At 39.6% G+C, this 24,859-nt stretch overlaps 2 protein-coding genes across 2 annotated transcripts; both read left to right on the plus strand.

The window, feature by feature from the left end:
- The first annotated feature begins 10,293 nt into the window (after positions 1–10,293).
- LOC117817507 (C-type lectin domain family 4 member G-like) lies at positions 10,294–15,088 on the plus strand. Its single transcript, XM_034690242.1, has 7 exons — positions 10,294–10,381; positions 12,324–12,408; positions 12,644–12,742; positions 12,966–13,550; positions 13,659–13,801; positions 14,318–14,427; positions 14,631–15,088. The coding sequence occupies exons 2-7, from the start codon at positions 12,336–12,338 to the stop codon at positions 14,752–14,754; spliced, it is 1,134 nt and encodes a 377-aa protein (XP_034546133.1). The 5' UTR covers positions 10,294–10,381; positions 12,324–12,335; the 3' UTR covers positions 14,755–15,088.
- Positions 15,089–18,683: 3,595 nt separating this feature from the next.
- LOC117817670 (CD209 antigen-like) lies at positions 18,684–22,095 on the plus strand. The gene is made up of 7 exons (XM_034690423.1): positions 18,684–18,754; positions 19,159–19,249; positions 19,521–19,622; positions 19,993–20,805; positions 20,902–21,044; positions 21,254–21,363; positions 21,674–22,095. Exons 2-7 carry the CDS (start codon positions 19,177–19,179, stop codon positions 21,804–21,806), a joined length of 1,374 nt encoding a protein of 457 aa, XP_034546314.1. The 5' UTR covers positions 18,684–18,754; positions 19,159–19,176; the 3' UTR covers positions 21,807–22,095.
- The last annotated feature ends 2,764 nt before the right edge of the window (positions 22,096–24,859 follow it).

The following is a 24,859-nucleotide window of genomic DNA, read 5'->3' on the forward strand; positions in this document are numbered from 1 at the left end:
TTGAAGTCTTTAACAATGGCGGGGCCGACAAATGAAGCCAAGCAGTGGAGCCAAAAACTGCAGTTCCACCAGCAGCCACTTGAGGCTGGCCCCAAAAATGAGTCAGTCAACCTGTTGTTAAAATGCACAACTTAACTGCAGAATAAAACACGTTTACAGCTTGTTTAAAGAGTTGAACTGTTCATGACAATGTTACAGGGTGAAACTTTTTACGCAATTGATGTTTAAATCATTGTTGTGACCTGGAAGCGGGCAGTCACTTGGACTTTGGTCAAAGATATCAGAGCAAAGGCTCATGGGACTAATGTTTATGTAGATGTTTTAATAAGTGTTAGCAAAGTTATAATGGTTGTACAGTTATCCAGTTATTAGTCATTGGGAGTTGTGCTTGTTAAAGGCACTGTGAGGAGTTTTGAACTGGCTGAGAAACAGACTGAAATGATACTGATGCCTCTTTATGACCTTCAATAGCAAACAAGACCATCAGTAACAACACTGACACCTTCTCTGTTGACATTTTTAATGCCTGAAATCGCCCTGAGGGGGTAGGTGTCAGACCAGCTGATGGACATCTTGCTTCAGAAACACCCTTTATTTGACTGTTTGCATGGAACATAATCACATTGCCTGATAATGTTGACTGTTAAAAGACAACAGGATGAGGTTTTTGTTGAAAAAACTACTTTTGCATGTATAGGACAAGAGATAAGAGGTATCACTTTGTCCACAAGGGGGCAGCAGAATCGATACAAAACAAAAGTTCCTCACAGCAGCTTTAAATTACATTTTCAGAAAGTTAACAAGTGTAAAGTCAGTTGATGAATTTGACACCATAAGTTTGGGAGTTGTTTACTGCAAATATCATTCACAAACAGAGTTGTAAAACTGGAATTCACTGGACTGTTGATCATATCAAGACCCCTAGTCTGTGCAGCTCAGTTCAGCCCAAAAGGTTACTGTATTAGAACAAGTTGCATAGGCATGCCTAAATGTTGTGACCATTTAGTGAGATGGATGGGTATGTTTTTAGAGCAAACGGCAACCTACAGTCTTAAATTATGAAGCCCGTAAAAATAAACTGCAGTTCATCGAGCGTCCGCTTGAAGCTGGTTGCAGAAACACAGGAAACCACACACACACCCATTCAAAAAAGCTGATCTTTGCAGCAGAAATAAACATGTTTACAGCCTGGTACAAAAACACGGTTAAGGTCTGAGGAGCTCATTTCTCTATCGGCACACACTGAACAGGGAGAATTTTTTATAGCTCTTTATTTTTGAAGATATTAAACTTAAAAGTTTTGCCTAAAGAAGGGTATGTTTGACTTGATTGACAGGCGGGCACCCTGTAGTTGTTGGCGAAAAGGCTAAAGGTCCGCCTCTTTACCTCACACTAGCTCTGACAAAGTTAGATTGTGTTCAGCATTTCCAATATGGCACCCGCCGATAATCGGCTTTAAAAAAACGCTTGACGTCACAGATAATATGTCCATTGGTTATACACTCTCTGATGTAGCCACCGGACAAAACCTGGTGGGTATCAAACCACTGGTCAAAAATGTGACCATGTCCAGCCTCAATAAAGATGGAAGTCTAAAGGCTGATTTATACTTCTGCGTTGAATCAACGGCGCACCCTACGCCGGGGGTCCGCGTAGCTCCCGTACCTACGCAGAGGCCTACGCACGTAGCTGACGTGCACCTCCTCCAAAATGTAACTCCCCATAGAGCCGACGCGGACCTCAAGCTCTGTGATTGGTCCGCTCGGCGGCTTTGTCTTTACCGCATTTACAACACTTCCGGGATCCCGGACATCAGCCGCACATCGGCCGTGTATTTCATCTCCTCCTCTCTATTCTTCATGTAATCATGTCTTTATGATAAACAGCAACATGTATCAGCTGTAGATTAACATAACACGCTCTGAATCGCTGTGGAAAAGTAAACAGAGATCGTAGCGGGGCCGGAAGCAGGCGACCGGCTATCAGAGAGACCGCACTGCCCTCTAGTGTTTCGGCTGCGAATTGCTGCGCGACACAGACACACCGACGCACAAGTATGTGGGGCTCATGTCCGCGTCAGCCCCTGCTGCGTAGGGGCGACGCAGAAGTATAAATCAGCCTTAAGGCTTCAAATTGTGAGCTGAAAAAACACAATGCCTGTTATCACGCAGTCTGTCCGCAAATTCTAAACAGTTTGGGATCATGACACAATATCACATAACTTATGGGTTAGAGCTTATGATTGGTAGGTTTGTAAAAGAGCAAGCTGTAAGCAGAGTGTGGCCTTTAGCCTGTCACTCATACCTGGTTAAAAAGGATAGAAACAATGCTGAGCTATAAAGAGACTCTGGCTTTGTCTTAAAAGCTTAGACTGAGAGAGGATGTGTATTTAATCATCTGTTAGATTGGTTTTGATTCTATAACTTCCGAAGCACGTGTACAAGTTTTTTTTTTTGTTTCAATAGAGGTGTTGACATTTGACATGCAAGTCTATGTTTATGAAATCTGTTTCTGCACAACTCGGCTCTTCTTAAGCTGTGTTTCTATGGCTCCGGTTGATTTCATGACTTCATATTGTGGCTGAAGTGTACTCATCTCTCCTTGGTAGAAAACATCAAGGTCCACTCTTTGACTTGAATATGACTTCACTGCATCTCATTGTTATGTGCTTTACTTTCCCTCCATGAGATCTACGTGGTCATTTCATTATTGTCCTTGTTTATAGATGTATTAACATTTGTGTGTCTCTTTTTTAAATCTTCTTCCTCATACCTCACCTGTAAAGCATTTCCTATCCTCTGCTTGATTTCACTGTCTGTCCTCTTGTAAACCCTCATTTGTACTAACAGCACAAAAATAAAATCCATCATGCCCATCGTACGATTAATTATGAGGTCTTTAATAAGGATGCAATATTTTCTTCTTCACTCCTTCTCTCACATTCTCTCACCTCCAAGACACCTAATTGGGTGCAGTGTCAGGTTTTGCTGCCTCCCCCTCCATGATGCCTGCCTGCTGGGCATACATCAGTTGAAGATTAACGGCAGGCGGAGGTCAGCACATAATCACCCCTGATGAATATGGAGGAGGGCCTTTGGGTTTACATGGGAGGACTGCCAAAAATGATAACGACCCCTCCTCCAGTACCTCCCTGAGGACCTGTACGCTCTCATCTCAAGGTTGTTACTGAAACAGAGGCGGTGCCTTTTGGGGGGGAGGGCAGCATTGGAGCGCTTTGCCTTTTCAGTCACAAGCTAATGTGATGGATTGAAAAAAAAAAACCCCTGATATGCTCTGAAATGTGATCTGTGGAACATCATCTACATGTCAAAGCTTCAACATCAATGTGTGATAAAGATGAGACTTTGAGGTAGAAGGTAGGAGGATTAACATAAGATACAGCAATAAAAAATTCATAAAGGCAACATTCACCCTTAAAATGTCATGAACATGGAGGTCGAGCACAAACACTCAACTTTCAAAGATATATTTGAATGTCCCTGATAAAATAAGGACTGATCTTCCTTTTAAGACCTCAAGGGGCTGCAACTATCCTGTATCAGATTCAAAACTTAACTGGGACAAACAGAAGATAGATTTATGTACTGTTGAATGTTAGTGGTAATGTACAATTCCTCCCAAAACTTAAACTATCCATCCTTATCAATGAAAATGCAAATACCAGAAAAACAAGTGTGGGAATACTTCTGCTAACTCCCCTCTAACTTCCCTCTAGTTAAGTCTTTAAACCTGATGGGACTCTGCATAGGTACGGGCCACGCAGACCCACACGCATAGGCTACACCATCGATTTGACATGGAAGTATAGACTTAAGTATAGGCTTAAGGATCCTACTCCTGAATTGGGACACAGCTTTTGTCATTGTAGATGACAGGCTTCGATCTGCCTGGATATGGAGACGTTCCTGAGGACCAAGATGTGTTTTACTGCAAACACCATGTAGACACCTTTGAAAAAAGACATCCCATTCAATAATAATTTTTTATCAGCTTCCTTTTATACCATGATAGAAATAATGCACCTTTTAACATTGTTCTTTATTTAATCTCAAAGTGAAGAAAATTAGACAGAGTCCTGAGGAAATGCTACATTCAAATTCATGCTAGTTTTCCGTGGCTACCAACCCTAGCTTTAAGACATGCTAGACAAGCCACTACGGGGTCTCTATGCTGCAGCACTGATAATAGAAAATGACCACACCACTGCACTTTTGCAAATTTCACTTTTGAAAAGTCCCAGACTGCACTGGGCGACACACAACGCCACAGACCTAAGGATGAAACCAAATCGAAGGAGCTGAAAGCACGATCAGTCGTGAGCCTTACTATCACAGGGAACCATAGTTTCATTCTTACAGGACCTGAAACTAAGAAAACAGAAGTGGAAACTCCTGAGAAAAGCAAATACTCACTATGTCATTGAATTATCTAAACTATCTCAGAGGAACTGCACAACACACTGACACTGATTTGACTTTTTTTTTTTTTTTTTTTTTTTTTTTTTTTACATATGTTCCATTTCATAACATGTAAAAGTATTGTCCTGTTGAAATAAATAATTATAAAAACTGTATTTCACAGAATAGGCACTTTGAAGCTGTCTCCTGCCGCTTAGTCATGGCTCCAGGATACACTGTTGTAGCAGTGCAGCAGTTATTTGAATAATAAATTCAAAAGTAAGAACATTTCTTTGCAGCTATCTGATCCCCAAATCAAGGTACTGGTAAGACTTGTTTTACTTTGTTAATACATATTAAAAACTGTTTTGTACTTCCAAAAAAATTGAATTTTAAACAGAGATTAAAAATGATGAAAATGTGATTAATCCTGTCCCCCCAAATCCTGATAAAATAGATTTAATAACAAAAAAACCCAGGATAGACAAACTAAAGCTTACTATAAACAAATCCACAGGAAACCAAGAGTACTAAGAACACGGGGAACACAGAACACAAGACAGACAAACACAGATAAGATGTACAATGATCCAACCAGGGACAGGGGAAACAGAGGAACTAAATGCACAGAGTAGCAGAGTAGCATCATGCTAACAGAGCTAACACCGGACATGAACGCCACATTGGAAGGATTTCACCTGCTGTGGGCGGACAGGATACAGGAGAGCAAGACTGAACTAACTGGGGAAGAAGGCCAGCTCAGTGGACCATGTGGAGGTGGTGGCTGACAGGAGAGTTATGGCCAATCTGTCATCTCTGATGGACTTTTTTTTATATATATATATTCTTGTTGAAATTATTGTACTGTACACCTTCTTGGACCAGCTTTTGTTATGCTGCTATAGGCCTAGACTACCGAGGGAACTGGCGCACTTACACACATCCTATCTCACCCCCTTCCCCACAACCCCTTCATCACTTACTTTAACTCTGCCTGTCCCATTAAAGTTACTAACCATAGACCTTTCTGGAGTCCCTGAGCTCCCTTGTCTCGTAGATTCTTCTGAGCTGCCGTAGACGTCCTCCTGCTGCGGACGTTCTGGACTCCAGCTGATACGGACGTGCTGGACTTCAGCGGCAACAGCTTCTGCTACTCGTCTCATCACTATCACCTCTCTCTTATTCTCCTCTATCCCTCTTTCCAGACCCAACTCAGTCGAGGCATGATGGCTGTCTAACATGAGTCTGGTTCTGCCTGAGGTTTCTGCCTGTTAAAGGAAGTTTTTCCTCGCCACTGTAACTAGCTAAATACTGAAATGTGCAATGCTCATGATGGATTAAGGTGGGGTCAGACTGAGTCAGACCCTGTCTTGAAGTTGGGTCTCTGTTCATAATTTGACATAGAGTGGTCTAGACCTCCTATGTTTGTTAAAGCGTCCTGAGATAATGTTTGTTGTGATTTGGCGCTATACAAATAAAGATTGATTGATTGATTGTTTGCTGCTGTAACTCCATGAATTTCCCTGTTGTGGGACGAATAAAGGAGTATCTTATCTTAATTAACACAGGTGTGGAACACAGGACACAGGTGAAACTAATGAGGGTAATCAAAAAGGTGGGAAACACACAAGAGCAGAAAGTAACTAACCTGGAAACACAGGGATCAGAACTACAAAGCAGAGAACACAAGACAAGACTAAGAAACACAAGAAAGTACAGAAAGAGACATGGATCACAAAACACACAAGGGACACAAAGGATAACTAACACAGAATAAACACAGGAGAAACCAAGGCATTAAAACACAAGGAAAAAACTGAACTAAACATCAACTCATGACAAATCTCTATCAAAAAAGTAGTCGTAAGACAGCCCTAATTTCTGAAACAGAATTCTGTTGTCTGAAAGCTGTGAAATCGATCATTTCTAAAATATGGATCCATAATCAGAGTGTCAGATGGGATCTACGGCATAAATGGGATATCTGAAATATATCATTTTAAAACAATATGATAAAATCACCGTACTTAATCACAAAAATGTCCCCGTATGACACTCATATCTGTGTTGTTATTGTGTGAGATAGCAGGATGCTGAGGTGTCGATAAGTCCTCTTCTCTTGTTTCCTGAAGTGGCTGTTTGAGATCAGATCCTGAGTTATTGAGGCTGATTAATATGGGCAGTGTGAGGTGTGACAGGCTGAAGGATGGGGCCCTTCAGCCACAGTCATTTCCCCTTATCTCCATCAGACAGTCAGCAGCTTCACCTCCTCATTCACCGCCTCCTTTAGCTTAGATAGGAGGTGTATATGGCTGCATGATAATGGTTTACTGAGGTCACAAACTGCCTTAGAACAAAAAACACAGTCAGCTCTCAGTGTGGTCGGATTTAGAGACATTGAAATGCCACTGACATGTTTGGGTTGCTCAGACTGGTTTTGGTTTTGTGGTATTATATCAATGACAAGGCACCATTCATTATTCATACAGGAGTCCTGGAGGTGATTAGGAAATTCAGTCCAGCTACTAAAAATAGACCCATGTTGTCTGTCAGCTGAATTTTTATCTGCTCCCTGTGAGACTGAGCTCAGTTACAGGCTGAGCTTCCTCATGCTGTCATAGAAGCCTGACAGATCCATAAAGCAAGACACTGGCATCTACTTATAAATAACAGCAAACACACAAAGTATTTAAATTATATTATTACTGTACACTACCGTTCAAAAGTTTGGGGTCACTTAGAAATGTCCTTATTTTTTAAAGAAAAGCACTGTTTTTTTCAATGAAGATAACATTAAATTAATCAGAAATACACTCTATACATTGTTAATGCGGTAAATGACTATTCTAGCTGCAAACGTTTGGTATTTAATGGAATATCTACATAGGTGTATAGAGGCTCATTTCCAGAAACCATCACTCCAGTGTTCTAATGGTACATTGTGTTTGCTAATCGCGTTAGAAAGCTAATGGATGATTAGAAACACCTTGAAAACCCTTGTGCAGTTACGTTAGCACAGCTGAAAACGGTTTTGCTGGTTAGAGAAGCTGTAAAACTGGCCTTTCTTTGAGCTAGTTGAGTATCTGGAACATCACATTTGTGGGTTCGATTATACTCTCAGAATGGCCAGAAAAAGAGAACTTTCATATGAAACTCCACAGTCTATTCTTGTTCTTAGAAATGAAGGCTATTCCATGTGAGAAATTTCCAAGAAACTGAACATTTCCTACAACGGTGTGAACTACTCCCTTCAGAGAACAGCACAAACAGGCTCTGACCAGAGTAGAAAGAGAAGTGGGAGGCCCCGGTGCACAACTGAACAAGAAGACACGTACAGTAGAGTCTCTAGTTTGAGAAATAGACCCCTCACGGGTCCTGAACTGGCAGCTTCATTAAATGGTACCCGCAAAACGCCAGTGTCAACGTCTACAGTGAAGAGGAGACTCCGGGATGCTGGCCAAAGAAAAAGCCATATCTGAGACTGGCCAATAAAAGGAAAAGATTAATATGTGCAAAAGAACACAGACATTGGACAGAGGAAGATTGAAAAAAAGTACGGACGGACGAATCAAAGTTTCAGGTGTTTGGATCACACAGAAGAAGATTAGTGAGATGCAGAACAAGTGAAAAGATGCTGGAAGAGTGCCTGACGCAATCTGTTAAGCATGGTGGAGGTAATGTGATGGTCTGGGGCTGCTTTGGTGCAGGTAAAGTGGGAGATTTGTACAAGATAAAAGGGATTTTAAATAATGAAGGCTATCACTCAATTTTGCAATGCCATGCCATACCCTGTGGACGGCGCTTGATTGGAGCCAATTTCCTCCTACAACAGGACAATGACGCAAAGCACACTTCCAGATTATGCAAGAACTATTTAGGGAAGAAGCAGGCAGCTGGTATTCTGTCTGTAATGGAGTGGACAGCGTAGTCACCAGATCTCAACCCCATTGAGCTGTTGTGGGGGCAGCTTGACCGTATGGTACGCAAGAAGTGCCCATCAAGTCAATCCAACTTGTGGGAGGTGCTTCAGAAAGCGTGGGGTAAAATTTCTTCAGATTCCCTCAACAAATTAACAGCTAGAATGCCAAAGGTCTGCAATGCTGTAATTGCTGCAAAGGGAGCATTCTTTGATGAAAGCAAAGTTTGAAGGACAAAATTATTATTTCAACTTAAAATCATTATTTCTAACATTCTCAATGACTTGACTATATTTTCTATTCATTTTGTAACTCATTTGATAAATAAAGTGTGAGTTTTCATGAAAAACACAAAATTGTCTGGGTGACCCCAAACTTTTGAACGGTAGTGTATATTCTTAATAATCAACCAGGTAAGTTAATCTAAAGCTATTTTGTGAAACCCTGACCTGATCTTCAATTTCAGGACACCCAGACTGACTTTTCCAAAGTACGAGTTTTGAGACGAAACTATGTATGCTTCCTCTTCATATTAAGTACCCATACAAACAGACTGCAAGGCACGCCCGCCACCCTCAATCGAGCACACATTTAAATCTTGTACCACTGCCAGACTAAATCATCAGTCTGCAAGGGTACTTAACTATAATCCATTTAACCCCATTCAAAAGCAACAAGGCATGCAAATAGCTTCAGTGTAAGATCATGCTTCCATAAACAAAGCTCCTTTCAAAATGTGAGAGAATCTTGACACAGATTTAAGATCCAAGAGGAAACTTTTTGGATATTTCATTCAGTGTACTTGTGATTCTGTGGACTTGACAGTATCCAGTGTGTTAGATAATTTCTGTTGCTCTATTATCCCTCATACATAGAACAACTATGTGTTTATAATCATCCAGATGAGGCAGTAAAATACTTCTACAAGCACAACGAAGCTCAAAATCAGAAATCGGCTTTATCTGCTCTCTGTGCAAAAGTTCAAACAGTTCAGTCCGGCAGAGATCAGGGGCAGTTCTTACTGTTTTCTAAAACAGGACCATCACACTCACCAAAGGAGGGGATAGCTTCTGAAGCATATCACAGCTGCTGCCCTGACTGACACATCTTCTCCTTCTGATGCAGCAGAATGACATCAACTTCTCTGAGGCCAGCTTGACAACCATTTCTTTCTCTGCATCTTATCCAAGCACTTTGTTGCAGCAGGTATCAAGGCTAATGTCTGCACTTCAGATGCACCTGGAAGTTCCTCCCGCTTAGGAGGGCAGATACTTTGCAAATGGTTCATTTAGGGTTGGTGCAGCAGCGTTTGACTCTCTTCAGATAAGAATGAGACAATCAAAGTCGGGTTGTTGGTTGCTTTGAGTGACCCTGAACGTTCTGGTATGTTGTGCCGCCACTTTTAAAATCAAGCGGACATCACAGTGGACAGTAGTTCTGAAAATATTTGACTGTTGTTGCATCCTCGTGATCTACACAGTCAATATTCACTAAAGATACTTTCACCGTTAAGAAACATAGATGATCCTAAACAAGGCCTTTTGATTTGCTTAGTGCACATCAAATTCAATGAGCTTGAAGGGGATTATTTTCACAACTCATCACTGCTTAGTTAGCATTTCTAAATCTGCAGCATGGATAGAACCAGTTACATCTATTCTGTAACACTGTCACTGACTAATATCACCTCATTAGGAAGCTGATCTGTGGGGGAAAAGGAACCGAAACCACAGAAGAAGAAGAATCTGGAGGACCCTCCGTGATAAGAGGGGAACTGCAGTTTGTTCATATGATTCATTTTGGCCAAACATTACCTAAAAACTGAACTGAGAATGGACGAGACATTCATCAGTTTTTTTTATCAGCCAATCAGTCAAGTTTCAGTGTTATTTTGATGACATGGGCAAAAAGAACATCCTGTTATTAACACACTACATAATGCTGAATTATCATTTATTGTCTTTGTATTTGGAGTAATAAGAAGTAGCATCTTCATGTGACAGCAGACAGACAGACGCTGACTTCTTTTGCCTGCTCGGATCAGTGGTAAGTGAACATTTAGAGACTCTTTACCACTTGAATTATTGAATATTATACCATAACTTTGATTCAATTCCATCCCAGTTTTAGTCACACTGCTTCATGTAAAGTAAAAATATGTCATTAGTTCAACAAATCACTCACAAGGCGATTCTGGCTTTAATTTTGGAAACAGGCCTCTTTACATTACAAGTAATGTGTGTGTTAATCTGTAGGATGTTAATGTAAATGTCAAATCTTACTTGACTGATAAATGGTAATCTTAATATCTTTGAAATTAATTGAGCTTTTTCTGTTGGCATTTTGACCTGATGCATTAACTGTTCTATGAGGCAGTTGTCAATAGTAAAGGCTTCTACGTTGCCCCTATGCAGCATGGGCTGACACGGACATGGGCTCTATTGCTTGGCAATACTCTGTCGAAATGCTTGAGGGCGGTGCGGTCTCTCTGATCTCTGTGTACTTTTCCACAGTGATTCAGAACGTGTTATGTTAACTTACAGCTGATACATGTTGCTGTTTATCATTCAGACCTGATTACAGGAAAGAGTAGAGAGAACCCATGAAGAAATCCTTAACTAATCAAACTATGGTGTGTTAGCTGTTGAAGGGAAAGACGTGGCTAAAACAATAAAATCTACAGCCATCACTGTGTCCTTCGTAAAATCTTCTGCAGAAGTGCACACAGTTACAGTCCCCTCCAAAAGTATTGGAACAGTGAGGCCAATTCCCTTTTTTTTGCTGTAGATTGGAAACATTTGGGATTGACACCGAAAGATGAACATGAGACAAGAGATCAACAGTTCAGCTTTTATTTCCAGGTACATCTGGATCTGATACACAACTTAGAAGATAGCATTATTTGTAAAGGAACACCACATTTTTAGGTGAGCAAAACTATTGGAACAGATACACTTAAAATAAATTAAAGTGAATAAGACTTAATATTTTGTTGCAAATCCTTTGCTTGCAATAACTGCATCAAGCCTGTGACCCGTTGACATCACCACACTTTTGCATTCTTCTTTTATGATGCTTATCCAGGCTTTCACCGCAGCCTCTTCCAGTTGTTGTTTGTTTTGGGGGGTTACTCCCTTCAGTCTCCTCTTTAGCAGGTAAAATGCATGCTCTATAGGGTTTAAGTCTGGAGATTGACTTGGCCAGTCTAAAAGCTTCCACTTCTTGCCCCTGATGAACTCCTTTGTTGTTTTTGCACTGTGTTTGAGGTCATTATCTTGCTGCATGTGTGTTATGTGTGTTACGTGTTATGTTAACTTACAGCTGATGCAGGTTGCTGTTTCTTATACAGACATGATTACAGGAAAGAATATAGAGGAGGAGATGAAATACACGGCCGATGAGCGGGCATCCCAGAAGTGCTGTAAATGCAGGAAATACAGTGCAGCTAAGCCGACCAATCACAGGGCTTGTGGTCCGTGTTGATTCGACCTGGAGTTCCCTTTTGGAGGAGGTGCATGTCGGCTACGTCAGAAAACCAAAAAATCTAAATGGGAGTGTGTCATCAAAGTGAGAGTTAGGCTTTAATTACACAAAGATAAACCCATGAAAATATCCTTAACTCATCAAACTACGGTGTGTTAGCTGTTGAAGGGAAAGACGTGATTAAAACAATAAAATCTACAGCCATCACTGTGTCCTTTGGAAAATCTTCTGCAGTAAGTGCACACAGTTATGTCTAACTGAGATGCAAGATATAAAAATTCACAATATAACAGTGACCCGCATATCAAGGATCAAATATGCTAATCAGATAAAGAATAGCTACTTCGTGGAGTTTGTTCAAAGGCGCTAAATTACGTGTTAGAGCTGTTACAGTTCTCCAGAAATTGATTAAAAGGGCCAAGCTGACCTAATCCCATACCCTGCTCTGTTTTGTGTTTGTTACAAAATCTCTTGAGTTTTCTGTTTCTTCATTTGAAACACTTAGACTGTTACCAGGATGGATCTGATGGAGATGGATGACGGCATGCTTATGAAGAGGAACCTCATCATGGAAGACCTCGGGACCAGAGGTACAGTACCAACCTGAAAATACATGGCGAAGCAGAGCATTGAGAACTGTTATCATTGAAACTGACTTTTTGATCAACTTAGAAAAACTTCATCTTTATAACAATAACACATGTATACAGGCTCAGGGGAAAGTTTTACAATATGGTTTATTTAATTCCATAGGAGAATATGGAGAAAATGCAACCCTGTCTTTAAGAAATTGTGTTTGATTGTTGTTTACTTTTAATGTTGTAGATCTTCAGAGGAGAAAAGCCCCCTCCAGATGTATTTCTGTGTGTCTTGGATTACTGTGTGCAGTCCTGTTAGCTGGAAACATAGGACAATTTGTTTACTGTAAGTCATTTTTGTTACTGAAATTTCAAGACTGTTGAGCAACTGCAGAGTTGCTTTTAATGTCTGAGAAACTAGGTACATGTGCTCATCGTTAAAGAAGAAATGTCCAAACCCTGTGACTATTTATGAATGAATTTATCATTTTTTCCTTATTTTTAATCCTTGATTGTTACTAATGTGTTTTTTTTTTATTATTATTAATTCGTATTTATTTATTTCACAGATAACAGTCATCCACGGAACTGTATCGACATGCAGGATAGTTATGAGCACCTGCAAAGAGAGAAGGCTGAGTTACAGTCTAATTTCTCTTCAATGAGGAGCGACAGGGATGAGCTGCAAATCCACAACACAAATGTGACTCTCAGTAAAAATCAACTTCAGAACAGATACAATTCACTGATGACTGACAAAGAAGCACTGGAGAACAGTTATGATGCTCTGAAGAGGGAACAAGAGCAGCTACAGACCAATCACAGCAGTTTGGAAACAGATAGGGAAGAGTTAGAGAAGACGATTGACAAAGTAAGAAATGACCTGACTAAAGAGAAAGACCAGCTACAGCAAAGCTACAACACCCTAACACAAGAGAGGGATCAGTTACAGACAAACATGCAGAGGAATTATGACAACCTGCAAAGAGAGAAGAATGAGTTACAGACAAATTTTACCATGATGAGAACTAACAGAGATGAGTTACAGAGGAATTATTCCTCAATGATGAGTGAAAAGGACCAGCTGCAAACAAGTAAAGAAGCTCTGCAGAGAGAAAAGGAGCAGCTAGTGAAAAAGATCAACACGTTAAATGGTAAGACTTTCTCAAAAAAGGTTTGATTTTTTTTTAACTTTCATTGGTTTTGGTGTTTATAATCTGCGTCTTATTTTTTGTCTATGATCGTGTTTTCCTTTTTTGCAGCCCGACCCTGTGAGACAGGCTGGAAGAAGTTCCGTGACAGATGTTACTATGCGTCAACAAGAAGGACGACGTGGAGTTTGAGCAGGGACTACTGCATCACCAAGGGAGCTGACCTGGTCATCATAAACAGCAGTGAAAAACGGGTGAGTGCAAAAGTAAAAAAGAAAAGAAGAAAGGAAGAAATAAATAAACAAAACAAAGAGAGAAAAAGGGAAAGAAGAAAACAAAGAGAACCGAAGAAAGAAAACAGAGTTTGTGTTGTATTTGATCGTTAACAGAGCTAATAAGCTGTGCAGGATGCATGTAAAGGAAAAGTAATCATAGATATCAGTACAGATTTAACAAAGCGATATATTTAATGCATGTTCTGTAAAAGAAACTGCAGTGATGGTTAAAGTTATAAGCAGAATTGTTTGGTGTTCCCAGAAAGAAAATGAGTCTTCTGGTCTGACACATGGATTATAATAAAGAGGTCGACTATTAAAGGAAATATTAAAGACCTGTTTGAGGACAGCTCACACTGCTTTGAGTTACTTTAACTAAAACTCCAAGAATCCACTCAGGCTCAGTGATTGATACAAGTCTGATCAGTTTGATGTGTGTTTGGATTGTCAGTGTGTGATTCGTCAATATAAACCCTGTGTGTGTTATTTCAACAGGATTTTGTCAGTAGGCTGGTGACTGCAGGAGTAAACACCTGGATTGGTCTGACTGACCGTGTTGGAGAGGGGACTTGGATGTGGGTGGATGGGACCCCTGTAAACACTACGTACGTTTTTCCATGCAACACTAAACCAACTTCAATCTCATTGGATCATGACTTTTAACAGCATTAACATACAAATTAAATTAGTCTTTAAGCTCTGTTATATTCACTCTCCACTGACTTAAAAGTCTAATTATATTCATGCTGATGAACACATGAATATTAACAGGATACACAGTTTATTCGTCTGATATGTTGCTCATCAGGTACTGGGAGGCCGGTCAGCCCAACAGCCATGGAGGGGACCAGGACTGTGGAGAAATGGTGCAGAAGGGAGAGTGGAACGATGAAGGCTGTTCTAATGAAAACAAGTGGATCTGTGAAAAATGAGATCTCTGTAATTTAGAGTTGATGAGTGTGTGTAGGGTGTGTTCTCTTAATGTCTAAACCTGATGATATTGTGCATTTGTTCATTGTAAGAATAAAAAAGAAAATATGAATGAAATAACAGAAATATGATGATCATGCATGTGTGTGTGTGTGTGTGTGTGTGTGTGTGTGTGTGTGTGTGTGTGTGTGTGTGTGTGCATACTGCATTTACTGTATACATTTGAGTTGCTTTGTTTTACAAATACATTTAGTAATTGTGGCCCTTTTCATCGAATGTATGTAGCAAATTGTCCTCTGTGTGATTAATAAAAACTCATAAAATGTTAAATAATAATCAGTTTTAATCATTTCTTTTAGGTTTTAACTACAACATTTATTAATAATAATTCATCAAATTGTATTGAATTTAATTTGATAAAAATGGAATCCACTAACCCAGGGGTGTCCAAAGTACGGCCCGGGGGCCAATTGCGGCCCAAGGTCCATTTAATTATGGCCCCAAGCTTCCATCTTAAAATGTGTTATTATAGCACAGAAATTAATCACATTCTGAATCATCTGTACATTTGTAGTTTCTTTCAAGCACACAAACAAAACTAAAGTCAATCCAGAAATGTCTCAAAAAGCTTCATATGGACTACTTTTATAAATTCAAAGCTCTGGATATTCTGCAGGAATATAATTAGCAGGAAACACAGGAACTCTTAAAGCTGAAATGTTTTCAAATTAATGTTTTCATCATGATGTGAAAATGTTCTTGATGAACACTAAAAGTTCAGAAGACACAAAAGAGGACACAAGACAAGATCTAAATTATGAAATTGTGCAGAAAAGGCAAAATTTGCTGGATAAAAAATAGTTCAGAATGCAGGACAAGAATTATTTAGTTCTTAATATGTTGTCTGCTGGTCAGAAAAGTCTTAAAAACAACATGGAATAGAAGTGTGATGAAATCCAGATCATGATCCTGCCATAGGAAAATAATGAGACAATATTTTTCCCCACATTGCCCGACCCGAAGGAAAAACATTCTACACAAAGAAGATAAAGTTTGCTAATGTTTACATGGCTTGTGGAGAACTGAGGACTTCCTAGTTACTGATTTATTGAGAAAAAAATGTAAAATAATTGTTATTAAATAAATATTTCATATATAACTTTTATGATTCCAAAGTCTCAGTAGGAGCCACTGGCCCTGAAGTATTCTGACAACATCATATGTGGCCCTCTTTGAAAAAAGTTTGGACACCCCTGCACTAACCCCTACGGTTATAAAGAGCAAAAAGCAAACTCTGAATATTCTTGGCACCGTTGGCCTTAGCAGTCTAAGCGCGTGCCCCATACACAGAGGCTGTAGTCCACATCGCAGTGGTCACAGGTCGGACCCTCACTACACATAATTCACACAACCACACACACACATGTAGCAGAACACCTCAGATCCTTAACAAAATGAAACACTCTTGTAAAACTATACACTAATTTATCAAAACCATTTTTTGTTACCATACGAAACACACATGTTTCACATGACTTCATTCTGTTTGAACCAGTTACACACTGCTGCTGCTAACCTGAAACACTTTTAGCAACTCTACTTAATAATAATAATAATAATAATAATAATAATAATACATTTTATTTATAAAAGCGCTTCAAAAGATTCTCCAAGCGCTTTACAGGAAAATAAAATTATACAAAGAAAAGCAAAGAAAAAAAGTGCAAAAAAAGCAAAAAAAAGCAGCAAAATAAAACAAAACAAGAAACAATAAAACAAAACAAAACAAAACAAATTAATCAATTATAGTTTCATAGATTTTGTAAATAGGTGTGTTTTGAGTCCAGATTTGAATTGAAGTGTTGGGGTAGAGAGTTCCAGAGGGTGGGGGCAGCGACAGAGAAGGCCCTGTCCCCCCAGGTTCGGTGCTTGGGTTTAATGAGAGGGGTGAGGAGGTTGGCATTGGTGGAGGGATTGTATGGCTGCAGAAGTTCTGTGAGGTTGGAGGGAGCTAGATTATGAAGGGCTTTGTAGGTGATGAGTAGGATTTTGTACTGTATTCTGGAGGGGATGGGAAGCCAATGGAGGTTCTGGAGGACTGGGGTGATGTGGTCTCTGGAGCGGGAGTGAGTGAGGAGGCGTGCAGCTGAGCTTTGTATGTATTGTAATTTGTTGAGGAGGGTGTTGGGTGAACCGTAGAGGATGCTATTGCAATAATCGAGTCTTGAGGTGGTGAAGGCGTGGATGAGAGTTTCAGCTGCAGTGAAGGAAAGGGAGGGGCGGAGACAGGCGATGTTTCTGAGGTGGAAGAAAGCAGTTTTGATACGAGTGATAAGAGTACTGTAAGGGAAGTACACAGAGAAAGTGCAAATATACAATACATTCACCAAACACTACACAAGACCAATTCTGCAGACTGATGAAAATATCATTTATTTCTCTCTATTTACCAAAATCAGTCAACATGGAGAATCACAACAAAACATGTCCCAGTTTTCATGCTACTACAGTAGTGTGCATAACCCTGTAAACTCAGCAAATATCAGACAAACAGAAAATACTGGATTCACCTGCTGCATTTTTATAGTGCTTAAACCTGATTGGTGTGTCTACAGTTAGGCATTCATGTGTTTAACCAATCGGCTCATAGGTGTGGTAATGTGACAGTCAGAGCTTTGGGATTGCAAGGAAGTGACATCATGATATACTTCTGTGTCAAATGTATACAAGTGTGTTCAGTGTTTTGCAAAAAGTGTGAGGCTGATATTGTGCTTATGGTGGTGCAAATCTCAATTTTCCAACAATGGAGGCTGTCGCTTGATTCAACCTCAAGAAACCTCCAAACTGTTTTTCATTAGGACAATATTTACAGATATTTGGCTTTTGACCAAAATACTTTAGCAATTCTGCTTCTCAGTGATAGGAGTACTGTAGGTAAAGTTCACAGGGAAAGTGCAAATATACAATAAATTCACCAAACACTAAACAAGACTGATGAAAATATCGTTTATTTCTCTCTATTTACCAAAATCAGTCAACATGGAGAATCACAACAAAACATGTCCCAGTTTTCATGCTACTACAGTAGTGTGCATAACCCTGTAAGCTCAGCAAATATCAGACAAACAGAGAATACTAGATCCAGTTGCAGGTGAACTCACCTGCTGCATTTTTATAGTGCTTAAACCTGATTGGTGTGTCTGCAGTTAGGCATTCATGTGTATGCACACCTGATGCCTGTGTTTAACCCATCGGCTCATAGGTGTGGTGATGTGTCAATCAGTGCTTTGGGATTGCAAGGAAGTGACATCATGATAGACTTCTGTGTCTAATGTATACAAGTGTGTTTAGTGTTTTGCAAAAAGTGTGGGGCTGATATTGTGCTTATGGTGGTGCAAATCTCCTTTTTCCAACACTGGAGGCTGTCGCTTGATTCAACCTCAAGAAACCTCCAAACTGTTTTTCATTAGGACAATAGTTGCAGATATTTGGCTTTTGACCAAAATATGAGGGTCAAGGATAGTTAGACTGAGCCACCTTTACACCACCTTTTCAATAAATGGATTATTTATTCTAAAACAAACATTGATTATCCTAAATGAGGGCTTTAGACTTGCTAAGCGCTCTTATAATTCAAGGAACTAATCACTGCTAGGTTAGCATTTATAAAATTTGCAGCATGGCTAATACTGTTTTCCTACTTCACAGATAACTGTCTGATTTAACCTCGTCAGGAAGTTCATCTGTGGGAAAAAGGAACAGAAAGCAGGTTATGAGCCCAAAAGACTGAAACCCCCTCTGTGATTAGAAATAAACTCAAGTTTGTTTCCTGGAATCATTATGGCCAAAAATTACCTGAGACACACTTTACATTTCTGAGAACTTTTTACCAACCAATCACAATGCTGCGTTATCTTTTTGTGTGTTTGTTATAAATAAGTGGCAGCAACTTCATGTGACTGCAGACGGACTCTGACTTCTTTGTGCATCCTTGGATCCCTGGTAAGTGCACATTTAGAGACTTCTTTTTGATTCAATGATTGAATATTTGACCCTAGTTCTTGCATATTCAAATTATGTCATTGTTGTTTGATACTCATATAATACCTTTTGTGGATTAAATCAATAACATATCTAGATTTCATGTCAGTGTTTGTGTGTAGTTTTTGTTTATTTTAATGTAACTGTTGAATCTTACTTGACTTCTCTGTGAAGGTTCTCAGTCATCCAGGTCATGGTAAGCCAAAGCTTGATTCGTAAGGCAGCTGGACTGGTAGAAGTCAAGTTGCCTTACGGATCAAGCTTTGGATTACTTGACTTCCTTTTTTAAATGAAATCAGAGGCATTCATAAGAAAGAGCAAACTGGTGAATGTATCTTTAAGTTTTTCTTCTTCTCTGAAAACAGTTATAGACCTTTATCAGGATGGATCAGATGGAGATCGATGACAGCATATACTTGAAGAAGAGTCTCACCATGGAAGGCCTCATTACCAGTGGTACAGTTTTAACCTACAAAAAGGCTCTGCAAGAAAAAAGTGCAAAAGTATTGAGTACAAAGAAGAGGAACTGTCATCCATGTGCAGTTGTAAAATGACTTTTTAAACAGCTACAAATATCTTCAACTTATCCAAAGTGTTTTCTCCATCAGTTCATAGAGAAGTGTTAATAGTATCAGGTGTTACTTTCTCCATAGAAGAACATGAGAAAAATCACAACCCGGTCTTTAAGATATTGTGTTTGATTAATTGTTGTTTACTTTTGATGAAGTAGATCATCAGAGAAGAAAATCCCCCTCCAGATGTGTTTCTGTGTGTCTTGGATTACTGTGTGCTGTCCTGTTGGCTGGAAACATAGGACAATATGTCTACTGTAAGTTGTTTCCTTGTTGTCACCTCATATACTATGAACTCTGTATAACACAACTTCCTTCCTTTCCTTAATTCTAACCATAACCCTTCTTTTTTTCTCGTTTTGAAATAGAGGATGTTGAATTTTAATTAAAAGCTGGACGGTGTCAAAATGCTGTTTTAACTTAAACAGCTTTGTTACAATCCAAACATGTTTGTGTCTTAATAAGCACAGGCAGAATTACACAAAACTGCTCAACATTAAACTAAGTGGCCTTTAATGTTGAATTATCCAGGTGGAGTTCATGTTTAAGAGAATTATACTGAGATAAAAATAATTATTAAAAAAGTAAACTGTCTAAAAGTCCAAAATGACTTCTTTCTTTTCACAGATAATATATTCAGCCATCCGCTCTCCTCTGACCAGATGCAGGCTGCTCTCAGCACTGGAGCAGATCAGCTGCAGAGCAGCACTGAAGCTTTAACTGCAGAAAGGAAACAGTTAGAGGCCAGACTGAGTAACCTGACTACAGAACAAGATCAGCTTCAGCAAAGCTACAACACCCTAAGACAAGAACAAGTAGAGCTACAGAAGAGTAATGACGACCTGCAGAGAGAGAAGGCTGAGTTACAGTCTAATTTCTCTTCAGTGACGAGTGACAGGGATGAGCTGCAAATCCGCTACACAAATGTGACTCTAAGTAAAAATCAACTTCAGAACAGACACAATTCACTGAGGACTGACAAAGAAGCACTGACGAATGGTTATGATGCCCTGAAGAGGGAACAAGAGCAGCTACAGACCAATTACAGCAGTTTGGAAACAGATAGGGAAGAGTTAGAGAAGACGATTGACAAAGTAAGAGTTGACCTGACTAAAGAGAGAGACCAGCTACAGCAAAGCTACAACACCTTAAGACAAGAGAGGGCTCAGTTACAGACAAACATGCAGAGGAATTATGACAACCTGCAAAGAGAGAAGAATGAGTTACAGACAAAGTTTACCACGATGAGGACTAACAGAGATGAGTTACAGAGGAGTTACTCCTCAGTGAGGAGTGAAAAGGACCAGCTGCAAACAAGTAAAGAAGCTCTGCAAACACGTTATAACACTGTGCAGAGAGAAAAAGAGCAGCTGAGGACTGATTACAGTTCTTTGTCATCAGCTAAAGATCAGTTAGAGAAAAAGGTCAACAAAATAAAAGGTAAGATGTTTCTCACTTCATTTAACCTACATACAAATCTTATCTATCCTCATTTTTTTTTTATATTCTGTTTCTGCAAATGTTTTCAATTTGCAGCCCGACCCTGTGAGCCAGGCTGGAGGAAGTTTGACATCAGCTGTTACTATGTTTCGACTGCAAAAGGAAACTGGACTTTAAGCAGAAGTGGATGCATCACCAAAGGCGCTGATCTGGCCATCATAGACAGCAGGGAGAAACAGGTGAGAAAGACCCGTTTAAAGGAAAAATCACCAGTTTGCTGTCGTTGATATGATCCTGTTTTGAATGCATCATGTTAAATGTATGTTTGCTTTCACTTATTTCAATGCTATCTATAAAACTCTGCTCTTAAATCTGAGGCAGAGTACATGACAGCAGAATTAATATTTTGTACTTTTTCATTACTTCTTTGTGTGTTTTATGATAACAGATATTTATCAATGGGCTGCTGGGAGAAGGAGTGAATGCCTGGTTTGGTATGACTGACAGTGTCAAAGAGGGAACCTGGATGTGGTTGGATGGGACCCCGGTCACAACTACGTAAGTTTGGTTTGCCAACTGGACAAACCTTAATCTTCTGAGGTTACATTTAACCGAACTTGACATGCCTCTGAACCATATAGTTTAAAATAGTGTTTACATCAACTCTGCAGTTCTGTAATGTCCACTTCTTATATCTTGTTACTGCATTTTAAAGCATGTCAGTGGATGATAACTGGATCTCCAAAGTGAGAAGAGATGTAAAAGACAAGAGAGATGGAAGCAACAAATAAAATGATGACGTAAAAAATGAAAATCAAAGACAGGACTTCTTGATTAAACCTCACCTCTCTGATATCGTGCTCATCAGGTACTGGCAGCAAGGGCAGCCCAACAGCTTTGAAGGGAAACAGGACTGTGGGGAAATTGTGCAGACGGAAGACATTGGAGGATGGAACGATGACGGCTGTTTTGCTGAAAATGTCAGCATCTGTGAAAAATAAGATCATGGTTGAGTGAATGTTTGTCTCTTATGTCTAAAGCTCATGATGTCCTGATGAAGACCCTTAAAGGGGTCTTTTTATATTTCCATCCTTCCAAGGGTATCTCATCATGTGACTTTTAGTGATATGAATAGCAAAGGTTTTTACAAATGACATAATGATTAAAATGTACAACATGAATGGACAACCTTTCCTCGACAACCTTTCATAAATCATACTTTTAGATCAAAGTGATCACGTTGTTAGTTTGTCACAGTCAAATCAATAGCATGTTCTATATTATGGTTAATTTTTTCTCTGAGGTAGTTTAATTCATGCCTCCATTTTCTGTTTCATTAAATGAACACATTTTGATAATTCAAAACAAATAAACTCTGATGATTTTAATAACCATTTACTATATATATATTTTTACCATTGCACTGTTGATTGGTGTTTAATGGAATTAAATATGAATTGCTCTGTTGTAAAGCAGGTTTTTTATTTCTATCTAACTCTACTGCTTTAGTCCTCTGTGGGTTTTGGCATAGCTTTGTGTTTGCAAATTGTCCTCTTTGTAATCAATTAAAATGAATAAAAAAATGAATTATTGAATATGACTAAATTATGGTATTGGTGTGTTTTCCAAGGCATATTCAGATGTTTGCATATGATTTTTATGATTTACTGTATAAAGCCTGATTTATGTTTCTGCGTTGAATGTACGTTGTAGCATACCCCGTAGGTTTGCCCTGGACCTACGTTCACAGCCTGATGTGCACCCCAACAACAGGGTTACTGCAGGTTGGTAGCATTATATTTACAGACCTGGATGATATTTCTCTTGCATGTTTTTATCAAAACAGAACAGTGAACCCACTGATGCTGCTTTGTCCACATTAAACAGCATAAACACTGAATGTGTCCAACAGTTGAAGTACTTGAATATCTGTCTAGATCCAGATCTCTCATTTATTAATCAATCAATCAATCAATCAATCAATCAATCAATCAATCAATCAATCAATCAATCAATCAATCAATCAATCAATATATCAATCAATCAATCAATCAATCAATCAATCAATCAATCAATCAATCTTTATTTATATAGCGCCAAATCACAACAAATGTTACCTGACTTTTACAAACAGAGCAGGTCTAGACCGTACTCTATGTTCTCTTATTATTATTATTATTAACAAAGACCCAACATCAAGACAGGATAAGATCCAGTCCCATCTTAGAGACAGGACTCAGTCACTTTGCAGCATTTAGCAAGTTACAGTGGCAAGGACAAACTTCCTTTAACAGGCAGAAACCTCCAGCAGGACCAGACTCACGTTAGACACACATCTGCTGAGACAGATAGTAGTAGTAGAAAGTCAGAAGTGGAGTACAATGTCAGACACAATCATTTTAGGTCACATTTCCAACTTAATTGGAAAGCTAAGGCCTCAACTGAGTTGTCTATATAGTGATAAGTCCTGCCTAATAGAGATAAATGATCGTGCGGGCTACAATACTGCCAGATCTGGACTATGGAGACACACTATATGCTCTACATTAAAGCGCTCCTTTAAATGTACCCAGGTCAATCCCAGAGCTTTGTGTATTTACACCTTTCAACTCCTAGCGATAGATGCTCTATGTAAAGCAATGGCTGAGGTGTTGCTGTCTAAGAAGAGATGACTCCAGGAGTAGATACACAATATATAGGATCATAGTTTTGGCTGTTGAAAGAAGCAGGTAAAGAAAATATCTTGCATTTTGTTGTGATTTTTCAAAATCATCCGTACCTCTAATGTGTGGCCTACTTGGAAAGTAAAGTATTAGAATCCATTCGGTCACATACAACCCCCACTTTTTTTGGCTCTGTAAGTCTAACTGGACCAACATGTCTGTTGGAGGCGCCTTGATCTTTTATTTTTAGTCAGGCGGCTTAAAGCGTAACCTCACCACCCGCCTACGTCCTGAGGGGGAGTCCCATCTCACCACCCCACCACAAACGGTTTGGATCGGACTCATCTCTGGGAGGAATGAAAGGGCTTGGTGCAATTAACGGTTCAGATGCCCTCTTCAAGAACAGCCGCACTCAATGAGACCGCCACCACACCCAGAATGAGCAGCATGCCAGAGCGTGGTGTCTTTGCCCGCCACACACATCTGCTCTGAGTATGCTTACATGTCAGTAAAACGTGCTGTGTCTACCCCTGTGTTATGTAACATGCAGTGTGGTGTTGCTGTAGAGAGCTTTGTCAGCACTATTTATCAGTGCCTTGTCATCTGCTCAGGGTGCAACAGGGTGACAAATGGAGGCGGAGACAGTAGAAGTAACACCTGTGTGGTATGATGCAACCTAATGAAACAGCTCTGAAGTAAACGTTAACCATCCCACCAAGGTGATACAATGCTTTAGTCATTTCTGAGGTAGTCTTGTGACACTGTTTTAAAGGTGACATATTATGCTCTTTTTCATCAACATATATTGGTCTAAGAGGTCCCCAAAACATGTCTTTGAAGTTTATGCTCAAAAAAACACTTTGAAATCAGATTTTGGTCTGCCTGTAAACCCCTCTTTTTCAGCCCTCCTCAGAACACTCTGTTTTCTCTATGACCACGCCCCCTCAGGAAGTGGGTGTGGCCTCGGCTGTCCAGCACGTTGATCTAATGTTTACATGTTGGCTGAATATACACGACTGCTCACAGACCCGCGTTACTTCAACCCTCTGAATCTGATCCAGAATCTGATCCTGACGGAGAGGCGCCTGCAGCAGGACCTTTCTGAAGGATTGGTCACAGATTTAGTGTTTCTTGTTGTTTTATTTATCAGTATGTCGACGTGTGTCTTGGTACACAGCTACGAACATGTAGCTATGTGGCTATGCTAACTAGCGCTAGCACTTTTCCATGAAAAATAAAAATCATCCACTAGATCTTCAAATCTGCAGACGTGGGGAGTAAAACCGACCTTTGTGTTTATTAAGACAGCCTACAACTAGCATGCCTCCCTCCTAAGCTCCTTGTTAGCACACGTGTGCAGGGAATGAAAAACAGAGGAGGGGTTGAGTTGT

Source organism: Notolabrus celidotus, chromosome 8 (assembly GCF_009762535.1).
Source record: "Notolabrus celidotus isolate fNotCel1 chromosome 8, fNotCel1.pri, whole genome shotgun sequence".
NCBI classification, from domain to species: domain Eukaryota; kingdom Metazoa; phylum Chordata; class Actinopteri; order Labriformes; family Labridae; genus Notolabrus; species Notolabrus celidotus.

What these genes read in the sequence shown, in the direction of transcription:
- LOC117817507 (XM_034690242.1), top strand. Translation starts at nt 12,336, where the DNA reads ATGGATCTGATGGAGATGGATGACGGCATGCTTATGAAGAGGAACCTC. An exon ending in GGAAGACCTCGGGACCAGAG is followed by an intron (nt 12,409 to 12,643) that starts GTACAGTACCAA and finishes TTAATGTTGTAG; the next exon opens with ATCTTCAGAGGAGAAAAGCC. An exon ending in GGGACCCCTGTAAACACTAC is followed by an intron (nt 14,428 to 14,630) that starts GTACGTTTTTCC and finishes GTTGCTCATCAG; the next exon opens with GTACTGGGAGGCCGGTCAGC.
- LOC117817670 (XM_034690423.1), top strand. Translation starts at nt 19,177, where the DNA reads ATGGATCAGATGGAGATCGATGACAGCATATACTTGAAGAAGAGTCTC. An exon ending in TAGACAGCAGGGAGAAACAG is followed by an intron (nt 21,045 to 21,253) that starts GTGAGAAAGACC and finishes TTATGATAACAG; the next exon opens with ATATTTATCAATGGGCTGCT. An exon ending in GGGACCCCGGTCACAACTAC is followed by an intron (nt 21,364 to 21,673) that starts GTAAGTTTGGTT and finishes CGTGCTCATCAG; the next exon opens with GTACTGGCAGCAAGGGCAGC.